At 40.1% G+C, this 12,973-nt stretch overlaps 1 protein-coding gene across 4 annotated transcripts; it reads left to right on the top strand.

The window, feature by feature from the left end:
• The first annotated feature begins 1,413 nt into the window (after positions 1–1,413).
• On the top strand, positions 1,414–12,504 carry PRXL2C (peroxiredoxin like 2C). 4 transcript variants are annotated; one of them, XM_075211112.1, is made up of 6 exons: positions 1,414–1,783; positions 2,052–2,120; positions 3,439–3,492; positions 5,553–5,658; positions 8,089–8,217; positions 12,176–12,504. In XM_075211112.1, exons 1-6 carry the CDS (start codon positions 1,535–1,537, stop codon positions 12,301–12,303), a joined length of 735 nt encoding a protein of 244 aa, XP_075067213.1. In that variant the 5' UTR covers positions 1,414–1,534; the 3' UTR covers positions 12,304–12,504. The 4 variants fall into 4 exon arrangements, with proteins under 4 accessions (XP_075067213.1, XP_075067212.1, XP_075067215.1 ...); XM_075211111.1 differs by having other exon boundaries at positions 8,086–8,217; positions 12,176–12,502; XM_075211114.1 differs by having other exon boundaries at positions 1,414–1,729; positions 12,176–12,500.
• The last annotated feature ends 469 nt before the right edge of the window (positions 12,505–12,973 follow it).

Below are 12,973 nucleotides of genomic sequence, written 5' to 3'. Positions count from 1 at the left end.
AGGGGGGGGGACTGCCCTGCATATCTATAGGGAGGGGGGGAACTGCCCTGCATATATATAGGGAGGGGGGGGAACTGCCCTGCATATCTATAGAGAGGGGGGGAACTACCCTGCATATCTATAGGGAGGAAGGGGGGACTACCCTGCATATCTATAGGGAGGGAGAGGGGGGACTGTCATGCATATGTATAGGGAGGGAGAGGGGGACTGTCATACAAATCTATAGGGTGGGAGGGGGGGTCTGCCATGAAAATCTATAGGGAGGTAGAGAGGTTGATATGTATGAAGGAGGGCAGAGGAGGGGGGCTGATATATGTGACTGGGGGAGTTTTGATGTGACGGGGGGGATAGCTACAGAGTGGAAGTAAGGAAAATAGTTGCAAGGGGGGTGGATGCAGGGTGGGAGGTAAAGAAAATGGCTGCAGCAGGGGTTAAGGAAAATGGCTGTGGGGGGTTTGTGGTTAAGTAAAATGGCTGCAGGGGGTATTTAAAAAATAGAGCAGCTTTGGGGGGCAGAATCTCATGATTGTGTGGTGGTCACATGGGTGGTCTCAGCAATCACTAGAATACTAAATATTAGTGAGATGGGGCTGGTAGAGGTTTGTATTTGATTGACAACAAATATTCAGATATTGCTTATATATGCCTGTCCAATGGGGTACTTTTAGCTGGCCATAATGGAGTGTTTTGTTTTAACTAAAGGGCCTTATCATTCAGGGTTTGCATTATAATACATTTTTGCATTTTCAAAACAGGACGCCGACTTTCCAGAAGCCAGCGGGGGGATAACAAAGTTGCAAGAGAGAAGAGCAAGGACAGGTAAGAGACAATGGCACAATCTGTCTAAATTTGAATGCTGGAGAATACACCTGAACATTCATATTCAGGAGTGTTCCTATACACCTATATATTCGGAGGAGGGGGGGGGGGGGGCGCTGCGGCCGTATTAGCCTAGGACGGCCAGAACCCTTAATCAGGCCCTGACCGCCTCTGACAGAATTAATTTCATATTATTGAGCACACCGATATTTTGGAACTGAAGTTATCGGCACTCACTTTTAACAACCTTGATTCACTTATGAGCTGGCTACTACTTTCAATTTTGAATACAATTTAGAATTATGTAAAAAAAAAAAAATGTGTCGGTAAAAATGATATGTGTAAAGTTTTATAAAAAAGCTAGTATACAATATTGTTTTGGGTTTTCAACTTGTTCCATACACTTGTAATCGCCACACCAGACTTGCCTATGTTGACAGCTGCATGATAAAAGTAATTCTTTTTTTGTGCTATTGGGAAATACATTCATTTTATGTGTGCATCCGTCTCCCAACCACCGCTTTGCAGTGGTATGTAAGGTAATAGTACGCACGGTAGGTCACAGTTAGTCGCGTCACACAGAGTTAACTGTATGTAGGCAGTAACCAGGGAAGGGCCGCCCATATTGGAGAACTGCAGTAAAACATTTCTTCCACGGCTCTTGCTGGAAAGGAGGACGGGCTGAATCCCACCCAGTTTAAGAAGGAAGCATAACATGGCCTCAGAAATCACCCCAATCACCCAGCAAATAGGCAGGGACATGGAGGAGAGCAGCATAGACCTGTACGATTCCATGTACCACCCGGACCTGGAGCTAGCTGCAAGCTGCCTGCTGAGGGACAGGAGCGGCAAGAGTTTCCAATTTGGCGACTTATACAGAGACAAAAAGGCGATCATAGTGTTCGTGAGGGTAAGTGGCCGGACACCCAACTATCTCTATACAAGTCAGGAGGGGGACTTGGATGTAAGCTCTGCGGCACAGCAAAACATGCCTTATGCCAGGTCTTGTAAAAGTACTTTTCAAGTGTAAACAACCATTGCATACATGACACGTATATAGCAAAACAAGTGTTATTGTTATGTCTGATCATATACGTATTTCCCTCGTTTACTATGAATTGTAGAATTATGGAAAAAGGGGATGTTGGGAAAAGTGAATCTGCATTGTGACCAGTGATTGATTGTTTACCAGTTGCTATGATACTGAAAGATTATGTAACCTTTTTCTGCAGAATTTCCTTTGCTACACTTGTAAAGAGTATGTGGAAGATTTGGCGAAAATTCCAAAAAGTTTCCTACAGGTATGGTTAGCCGTCTCAATACAATAACAGCAATTTTCTCAGATTCTATTTATTTTTTTCATTATGAACCTCATTATTTTCATAACAAGATATCATACTGTATAAGGCTACTACACATATATATATATATATATATATATATATATATACACAAGTTAACCCGTGCATTATACTCATGCATTATAGTCAAATCAAGCTACTTAAGGTGTTAAAAAGGTTCTTGTCATGCATTGATTGCCCCGATCGCACCCCCCTGGATCCGCCACTGTACACATGTGTGTTCATGAGGTAAAATCACCTCACGAAAATGAGTTTGACCCCTCAACTCGTCAATAATGTCAGTATACCAAATTTCAGCCCTTTTTGAGTTTTTTTTCCCACACACATTAAGAATTTAGTAGGTCAGTTAACCCGTGCATGATACTCATGCATTCTAGTCAAATCAAGCTACTTAAGGTGTTAAAAAGGTTCTTGTCATGCATTGATTGCCCCGATCGCACCCCCCTGGATCCGCCACTGTACACATGTGTGTTCATGAGGTAAAATCACCTCACGAAAATGAGTTTGACCCCTCAACTCGTCAATAATGTCAGTATACCAAATTTCAGCCCTTTTTGAGTTTTTTTTCCCACACACATTAAGAATTTAGTAGGTCAGTTAACCCGTGCATGATACTCATGCATTCTAGTCAAATCAAGCTACTTAAGGTGTTAAAAAGGTTCTTGTCATGCATTTGGGCCATAGCCCAGGCCTCAACCACCAACCACTCCCCACTGTCACCCCCGGCAACCACCAACCACTCCCAACTGTCACTTCTCCTTCAAGAAATATATATATTTTTTTTTTTAAAATCTTTATAAACACTTTTAACAATTAACAAATTAAATTAACAAATTGAAAACATCTTAGTATACCAAATTTCAGCCCTTTCTGAATTTTTTCTTCCACACACACTAAGAATTTAGGTCAGTGTATAACTCCGCCCAGCAGGTGGCGCTGCAGCTTGGTTTTATTTTTTCCACACACACACACAGACAGACTAACACACGCCACTAGACATTTATATTATAGATATAGATATAGATATATATATATATATATATATATATATATATATATATATATATATATATATATATATATATATATATATCTGAAACAGTATCCAGCTTGATGAATGAGAATTTATCTTGTATATGTTTTTATATAGTTTACCCATATGATAAATTGACTGTTTAGATCATTCTGTAATATTTCATTGTAACCATAATTAAGGCGTGTTGTATCATTAATTTATAACATATTTCTGATTGCTTAGAAAGCAGATGTCAGACTTGTTGTCATTGGGCAGTCATCATTTCTACATATACAGGTAACATTTCTCTTTATTTCACTTTATTTTAACCTATAAAGGCATCTATATATGAAAATAAACTTTTTATATTTACATTATTATTTACATGCAGTGACTATATTAAGATTTCTAATAAGGTTTGCACTTTTGTGAATTATATGGTATGAAAGGGAGTTGCTATTTTTCAACTTGGACTTTTTTATTTGAGAATAAAGGGGTATGTACATAATTTACCATTACATTATATAAAGTATTTGTTATTGGCATCAAAAAGACAACTTTTGCCTACATTTTGTTCAAATAACAAGTAATGTATTTGATGTGCATACCTGACAACCATCAATAATTATATAGAGACCGTTTGGTTTGACTGTAAACCTCAGTCATCTAACCGCAAAAATCTAAGCTTTATAGAAATCATTATTTTTGCATGTTTTACTAATTGTAACCAACACTAATGTTGACAAGCTACTTTGGTTTAGGTGGACAAGTCAAGCAGTTTAGTTGGTTGTTTTAGATTTTGTTTTAGTTTAGTTTACCTTTAATGTACCATGTACATGTATGAGTCAGTCCTTAATTGACATCAAATATTAAGATAAATGTTTATCAAAAGTAACTTTAAACAACCACAAAACTTAAAATACAAGTTGCCTTTCACAAAAAAAACTACCAAAACACTAATAAATACTACATGTATGTATGTAAGAGTAGATAATACTGCATGTGTGTATGAGAAGTGTAGATAATTTATTGTGATCATTTGTGGAGATTATTTTACATTGTACAGCTCAGTTGTCAAACTGTAAAATTAATTTCTAGAGACTTTGCCGTTAAGGCAGTGCTTCAAAGGACATAAAAATATAAAATCAGTTTATGCAAAATATGATTTTTTTGCCACATTTCCAAATGATCTGTTCGGAGTAGATTTATCAAACCTTCTAAAAAGTAAAACTGGAGATGTTGCTCGTAGCAACCAGTCAGATTCTAACTATCATTTATCTAGTACATTCTAGAACAGTGAAGGGTAATGTGAAAGAGGTGAAGGGCCACACAGTGCACTCCCTCCTCTGGGTCTTCCACATTACGGAGGAGGTCACTTGATATGGAAGACAACGTTCTCATGAGATCAGAAGCAGCCTGGCTAAGGGGCTGCAGGTGAAGGATCGGTGGTCTGTTACCCACCATTGTTCTAGAAAATGATATCTAGAATCTGATTGTTGCATTGGGCAAAACCTCCAGTTTTTCTTTTTAGAAAGTTTGATAAATATACTCCTTAGTGCTCATTTCATTCTCTCCTTTTCTGAATATAAAACACATGAAAAGTAGACCAGATCAAGGTAATTCCTAGCAGCCCTGCTGTTGTGGAACTAAGAGTTACAGCATGCTCCTCCTATAGCAATGGAAATTGTGGTTGGTTTAGACTGTCCTTCAGTGTGACACAATAAATCTTATGGTATGATTACAATTTGACCCTTGATGACTGCCACATTTAAAGCAGCAGTCCCATATAAAAAATGTTTTTTTTTAACAGTAATCATTGTGGCAGACTGTAAGAAAAATGTTGGTATTTATAATTTGTCCTTAGGTTGTTTCTTCAGACTGCTATTAATGATTTATAATTATGCAGTGTCATGGACTACCAAGGCAACCACAGTCACATGGCACATAATGTAGTGAATAGAGAGGCTTTAGAATGCCTATGAGAGATCTGACTAAGTACTGTAAGTTCACCCCCTCTTCTCACCCTCTACATTCACATGACATATTGAGAGCCTGAGTGTGACTGGCAACAATACTTTGAGCCCTGCAGAAAGATGTTGAAAAGGAAATAATGGTTTGCAGGGGTACAGCTCAGAAAAATGCCTATTAGGTTACAAGATACTTTATTTACTATTAAAGAATTGATGCTTTATACATCTAGATGTATGCTTGAAGTAAATTTGTGAGTTGTCACGTGACAGATCCAAGCATTATATCAAACAGGAAAGAATGCCATGTATTTCATGTAACAGCTTGAACACCCACTTGTGTATACCCAGGAAACAATGGTTTAACATTTTCTTCTCTGTATTTTCCAGCAATTTTGCTCCTTAACAGGATATCCTCACGAAATATATGTTGATACTGACAGAGATATCTATAAAAAGCTGGGTATGAAAACAGGGGAAACATTTACCGCATCAGGTATTGTTTATTTGTGTGTGTGTGTGTGTGTGTGTAAACTACCTAATGCAATGTTATACCACATGGGAATGATCAGCGGCATAGCCAGAAGGTCTCAGACATCTGAATTCACCTTGACCTCTTGAGTTAAGCAAGTTATCACAACTGTATGTGCTCTTCATCGTCCCAGCTAATCCCCACAATCCCATCCTCAGTGAGTGATTTAATGACACTTAGCTGACAACAAAGATCTGCTTCCATTCTTTTATTAGACTTGTCATGTCACTCAGTTTGTAGTAGTGTCACTGAGAGTGCACCGAATCTCAATTATTTCCCACACAAAAGATTTAATAAAACTTGCATTAAAACTTACTTTTGATTCTAGTTCCTGTGACATACCGTACTCATTGAGTAATTTTCTGGTGTACTATTTACTGTCAAAATAACTGCATTACAACCAATACCTCACCTGTTTCTTCCTGTTTTTCCTGGGGCTTAGTGGCTTGTCTCCAGCTGAAAACCGTGGCTGTGGGACACTCAGAGCCGGATTAACAATAGGGCTAAAGGGGCTACAGCCCAGGGGCCTCGGGCAGCTGGGGGGCCCACAGGCATTCATCGGGTTGGTGGCGTCCCCGCCCCCTGCTCCGACTGTCACCTGTTCAAGGAAAATGGCAGGCAGCTAACAGCAAATGTTATGCTGTTAGTTGCCTGCTGTAACTGTACGACTTACGCGGCGTGCAGTAATCTCCTTACCGAGGAGATCTCGTGATAGTGAGACTATGACTCATAGTCTCACTCTCACAAGATCTTCTCAGTAAAGAGATTACTGTGCGCTGCGTAATTGCTACAGGGAGTGGAACTACGAAATGAGGTAAGGTCACAGGGGAATGGGCCTCATGGCTGGGGGGCCTCATGGGGGGGCCCTCACAGTATCCTTAGCCCGGGGGCCTCCCTTCCCTTAATCCGGCCCTGGGGACACTGCGGAGAAGGGGTGTGAGATTGCAGCTCCTCATTGTTCCTTCCGCTAACATTCCCCTCTGCAGCCATTTTAAATGTGAAAATTAAAATATAGTGCCATTTAGGTGGTAATGCAGCATTTAAAATAAAAAATATATTTAATTTACTATGCTACCAATTGAAAGCCATATCAGTCCATGGGACATATTCAATTAAGAAGGCAGATCGCAGTTACGCCCCCGGCAGCGCACATAAAGTGCCAATACAGTACCGCAACATCGCGGATTTCCCTTTGCAACCCTATGGGGTGCGAATGGAAATCCACAACGTTGTGGTAATGGGAAGTGTGCAGTCCGCTTGTAACCACGATCTACCTTAATTGAATATGACCCCATAAATCAACAATCTGAAATTTCTGTCAGTACACTAAGTAGTTAGAAACGATTTTCCATTTCACTGATACGTAGTGAGATTAGTCACAGAGGTATAAAATATAACTCTGTGACTAATGAACAACAGGTTAATTAGTGTCTTGGCATTGAATCAAGGGTCATTCATAGTCTTTGCTATATTCTCCCTCTGATCTGTGGATCCAACTTTATGCAAGAGGTTGTTTTTTTTGGGGGGGGGGGTTTAAAGCTCATGTTTGAAAAGCATCTATTTATGTGTCTATGTGCTGCTTCTTGCACTGCATCTTTGTAGTTAACACGTTTTAAACACCCTTTGTTGCCTTATCAGAAATAGCTATGACCACAAATAAATTAACTGCTATTTATGGTCCATCTAAAACAATGACTGCAGGCATTGAAAATGTGTTCACTCCAGGGGGTAAATGTATCAAGCTGAGAGTTTTCCGGTGGGTTTGAATAGTCGAGATGTTTCCTATAGCAACCAATCAGATTCTAGCTATCATTTTGTAGAATGTACTAAATAAATGATAGCTAGAATCTGATTGGTTTTTCCAACCCGCCGGAAAACTCTCAGCTTGATACATTTACCCCCATGAGACAATGTCCTTTATTCCTACGTCCACCATCTTATAGAAACAGCATACAGCATTGGACCATCCCTGAATGTGGCCCTATCCAAGTTCAGTACACTTGTACTTACTCATGCACATTATTTATCATGGCCCATGTAAGGTGGAACTGCACTGTAATTTTTATCATATAATCAATACATTGAATTATAATTGAATCTGTTATTAGCATTACATTGCCTGCAGACCTTCCTATGTCTATGCATAAAGTGCCAAACTATCATCCATCTGTCAATATTCCATTTTGCATCTGTGAGTTCTAGTTTTGCAATCATAAATACTAGAACTTGACGGTATAAAAAATATTAGTACGTGCTGCCTGCTCATTTCAATTGCTATTTGTATTTGAAGCGTTTTTTCAATTGGAGCGGAGTAATATTAGAAGTCCACCAACAGCAATATACTTTGTGTGTTGCTGCGCAGTGGGTGAACATAATTGTGTGATATTTTAGCAGGAAGTCCCCATGTGAAATCGAACTTCGTCACTGGAAGCATTAAAAGTATTTGGAGAGCCATGAAAAGTCCAGCATTTGATTTTCAAGGGGACCCAGCACAACAAGGTGGAGCATTAATAGTAGGCCCAGGTGTGTAAAGAATTGTTTTGTTTGGAGCTTACATGATTGTAGCGATGCTCCACTCATAAATCTTATTTGCTTATCCCCACTTCCATCATAGTATGTTGTATACTGTAATGTTCTAACACACACTTACATGTACAAATGATGCCAAATTCCATGTGTAGAGGGGAGGAGCAGCCAAGTGTCACTTCCTGTGTGTCCCAGGCAACCCAATCGCAGAAGGAGGTTAATGTAATATTACAAACCCTGATTTCAGTAGCCCATTATACTCTTAGTTTCTCGTTATCGTTTTGGCACCCGCTGCTCAACTGTTTTAACGTTAGGTTTTTCTAGTCCCAGTCTTAAACAACACGTTCGATGCAACCTCTGCACTTTGGGTTGCTGCATACGCGGATTAATCTCTAAACATGCCATTGGCTTGCCTGGGGTACACAAGTGCCAGTTAGTCGCTACTGCTTTCTACACAAGCGGTTATGGTAGTTTGGTGTCTTTTGGAACTATTTATAGCAGGTAAGATCTTGCAGCTTCAGGTGTGTAATGTATGCCTTGACATTTTGAAACGTCAACTTTTATTCTGTACGTGGATTTGTATTAGTACAGTATATAGTATGATATTGAAACACTATGTTTTTTCCAAAATCCCTAAGTGCTGCATGTTTTTGTTGATAATTATATATATACACAGTAATGTCCAAAAGTTTTAGGCAGGTGTGGAAAAAATGCTTTCAAAAATAGAAGTGTTAAGAGTTTATTTTGATCACTTAACAAAATGCAAAGTGAATGAACAGAAGAGAAATAAATATTTGGTGTGACCACCCTTTCCCTTCAAAACAGCATCAATGCATCAATTCTTCTAGGTTCACTTACACACAGTTTTTGAGGGAACTCGACAGGGCGATTGTTCCAAACATCTTGGAGAACTAACCACAAATCTTCTGTGGATGTAGTCTTGCGCAAATGCTTCTTTCTCTTCATGTAATCCCAGACAGACTCGATGATGTGGAGATCAGGGGTCTGTGGATGCGATATCATCACTTTCTGGACTCCTTGTTCTTCTTTACAATGAATATAGTTATTAATGACATTGGCTGTATGTCTGGGGTCCTGCTGCAGAATAAATTTGGAGCCAATCAGACACCTCCATGATGGTATTGTATGATTGTATGGATAAGTACCTGCCTGTATTTCTCAGCATTGAGGACACCATTAATCTTGACCAAATCCCCAACTCCATTTGCTGAAATGCAGCCCCAAACTTGCAAGGAACCTCTACCATGCTTCACTTTTGCCTGCAGACACTCAGTATTGAGTTACAGCCCAATATTTAAAATTTTGACTCTTCAGTCCAGAGTACCTGCTGCCATTTTTCTGCTCCCCAGTTCCTATGTTTTCGTACGTAGTTGAGTCGCTTGGCCTTGTTTCCACGTCGAATGTATGACTTTTTGGCCGCAGTTCTTCCATGAAGACCACTTCTGGCCAGACTTCTCCAAACAGTAGATGGGTGTACCTGGGTCCCACTTGTTTTTTGCAGTTCTCAGCCGAAGGGCGTTTTGGTACACTCAAGTCATCATTTTAATTATTGAAGTGTTTATTCAAAATTATAGCAAACTGGAACAAAAAGAAACAATATGCATATTGTGTGAATGTGATTTATCATGGATCACAGTTACGTAGCATAAGCAACTACAATGTGCTCAGCCTGATCAGTAGTGTTCCACAAACCTACAGGCAGTATGACCCATTTCATCAGGGAGACATTTTTGCCTGATCTAGTGTTTTCCACTTATTTTTTTGACTTAAATAACCTGGTCTCAAATAATTAATGTAGAAAGACTTGTTATACATCAAATAATTTAGCCCAGGACAAATCAGTGAAAATTTAAGCGAGAAACACTAGACCACACATATGTCTCCCTGATAAAATAGTCATGCTGGCACATTTACATATGGGCATGTCGAAATATGACTTACAATTAAGAAATTGGATGTATGAACTTTGTTTTATCTAAAGGTGTACTTCAGGTGACACTTCAGTCTTCCTGCACAATTTTGATAGGAGCCTCACTTCACTACTCTGTGTTCTTGGGTACCCAGTATATAATCACAGTCTGTGACTTCCCACTTCTCTCTATTCCCCCTCCCCTCGCATCATGACATTGCCCCTGTGACATGTCCTAAGTAACTTTACCACATAAATGGACAGGTCACCGCCTTCCACAATATATGCATACTCAACATTCAGAAGATTTGTTTGTCTACAGGTTGTATTACCACCCACACTTCAAAACTGAGGACATGCTGAAGAGTAGGAGATTGGATACAATAAAGTGTTCAGACTATAATAGGGGAATAGAGGAGAAGTGAAAGACGAGGGGGAAAAGTTGTTGTCCAAGTGTGTTGTGGGCGCAGATGGGAGAAAAAAGGAGGGGTGGCAGAGGAGATGATAAATGGACACATACACACAAAGGGGGAGAAATGACAGGCACCCATAATTTGGAGACAGACAACAACTAGGGAGAGAGAAACACAGAGAGAGAGACAGATGGCGAGAAAATGCTTCACATACAAAATTGGAGACTGTTGTGCACATACACAAAGGAGGGGGGACAGAGGCGTGCGCACACATCAAGGGGGACACACACTCAAAGTAAGGGGGGATAGAGACGCACACACACAAAGGGGGGGTGACAGAGGCGCGCACACACAAAAGAGCAGGGGACAGAGGAGTGCACACAAAAGATGGGGACAGATGTGTAAACACGAAGGAGGAGACTGAGGTGCACACACAAAGGAAGAGCCAAAGGTGCACACACACAAATGAAGGGTGAACAGGCACATGCACACAAAAGAGGGAGGGACAGAGGTGCACGCACTCCAAGGAGGGGGGCAGAGGTGTGCACTCCAAGAAGGGGGGGTCAGAGGCGTGCACACTCAAAGGAGGGGGGACAGAAGTGCACACACACAAAGGAGGGGGGACAGAAGTGCACACACACAAAGGAGGGGAGACAGAGGCGTGCACACACACAAAGGAGGGGAGACAGAGGCGTGCACACTCAAAGGAGGGGAGACAGAGGCGTGCACACTCAAAGGAGGGGGGACGGAGGTGCACACACACAAAGAGGTGGACAGGGAAGAAGAGAAGAAGCTACTTACATTGAATCTTGCATTCTACCTTCTTGCTTGTGCTAGGACTGTGCAGTGCAAAGTCCTGGGCCAATGGAGAAAGCTGGTGGGAGCGGAGGAGGCTGGGGTGGGGACACACAAACACATAACAATAGGCAGGACTGCTTGTGTAAATGGCTGCGCACTATCTCTGTAAAGCAACAAACAGCAAGCAGTCCAGCCATCAAATATGGCGGCCCAAATGCGAACTGGATGAGCCTGCCCTGCCCCAAGTGGGCTCATAATGTTATAGGGGTCGGCGGTCTACCTGGAAATCTCCCAATAAGGTATATGGCCAATCCGACCATGGTTACATATAATAACAGGGTTACATACAAATTCAAACATTTTAATGCCTGTAAGAATATGGAAAATTGTATACTTTTAAACTTTTCAAAATTGGAATAAGCTGTGCTTAAGTTAGCAACCCAATGTAGGGAATTTGCATTCATCCTTCTATAAATATTCTGCAACGTTCATGGGATTATGTTATGCAATGCAAGAGCATGTTTTCTTATTGATTGCATTATTTCCAGTACAGCGAATAGCCGCAATGCATTTTGGGGATTGTAGCTTTCTATACTACATTTGCATTTTACAGATTAGGTAAACGCAAAGCACATAAAAATGCAGTCTTTATGATTACTGTGATCAGGAATTGTTAAATACTGTTATAATAACAATGAAAGGGGTATTTTAGCAATATGAATTAATTAAACAATAACTTAAAGTGAATGCTTTTTGAGTTTGAGTGACAATGCCCCTTAGAATGATGTTTTTTCACTTCTGTTTTTCACTGCAGGTAACAGAGTCCATTTTCTGCACCGTGACATGAATAGATACAGCCATGTACCAATTAGTTCCCTTCTTCGCTATGCTGGGGTGCAAACAGTCCACTTTGGAAATAAGCCTCAAATACTAGAAGTGTGATGTGATGCAGGTGCAAACAATGCACAGCATCCTATCTGACAAATGCAAGCCATATTTTTTTTAAATATTTTTTCAAGACCTATTTATTATATGTTTATGTTACAACTTTATGTATACTGTTATTTTATTTGTACATTTGATTGTTTTGGAGTGAATAAAATGGTGTGTAACTTGAAAAATAATAAATGGGTATTTTATACTAACATGTGGCCACACACAGTTTTTTCCAGCCACTCTGCCTGCTCTTCCCTGTGTCTGTGTCTATGTTTGGTTTGGCCATACATGTACATACACATGTGGCCAAATCTAAACTATCCGGCTGTTCAGTGCTATGAAGTGTCAGGCCAATATTATAGCGTGAAGCACACTCAGATGAGATTCTCTTTTTAGAACTAAGACTTGCCAGAAATTCACAAAAGAAAGTATTCTGTGTTGATCATTGGTTAAAAATTAATAAATCCATTTTGATTCCATAATGTAGGAAAATGTCTCAAAGCTAAAACTTACATGATTTTTTTAAACCATCAAAAGGCAGGAGCAAAAAAGACCTCATTACCCTTTATAGTGTGCATAAACCTTAAGGGCTAGATTTACTAAGCTGCGGGTTTGAAAAAGTGGGGATGTTGCCTATAGCAACCAATCAGATTCTAGCTTTTATTTAGTACCTTCT

This window comes from Mixophyes fleayi, chromosome 1, assembly GCF_038048845.1.
Source record: "Mixophyes fleayi isolate aMixFle1 chromosome 1, aMixFle1.hap1, whole genome shotgun sequence".
NCBI classification, from domain to species: domain Eukaryota; kingdom Metazoa; phylum Chordata; class Amphibia; order Anura; family Limnodynastidae; genus Mixophyes; species Mixophyes fleayi.
This window is presented reverse-complemented; position numbering and strand designations above follow the sequence as displayed.

Excerpts from the sequence above, each read along its gene's own strand:
- PRXL2C (XM_075211111.1), top strand. The coding sequence starts at position 1,535 with ATGGCCTCAGAAATCACCCCAATCACCCAGCAAATAGGCAGGGACATG. Across the intron at positions 1,784-2,051 it reads GTCAGGAGGGGGACTTGGAT|AATTTCCTTTGCTACACTTG; the intron begins GTAAGCTCTGCG and ends CTTTTTCTGCAG. Across the intron at positions 5,659-8,085 it reads GGAAACATTTACCGCATCAG|CAGGAAGTCCCCATGTGAAA; the intron begins GTATTGTTTATT and ends GTGATATTTTAG.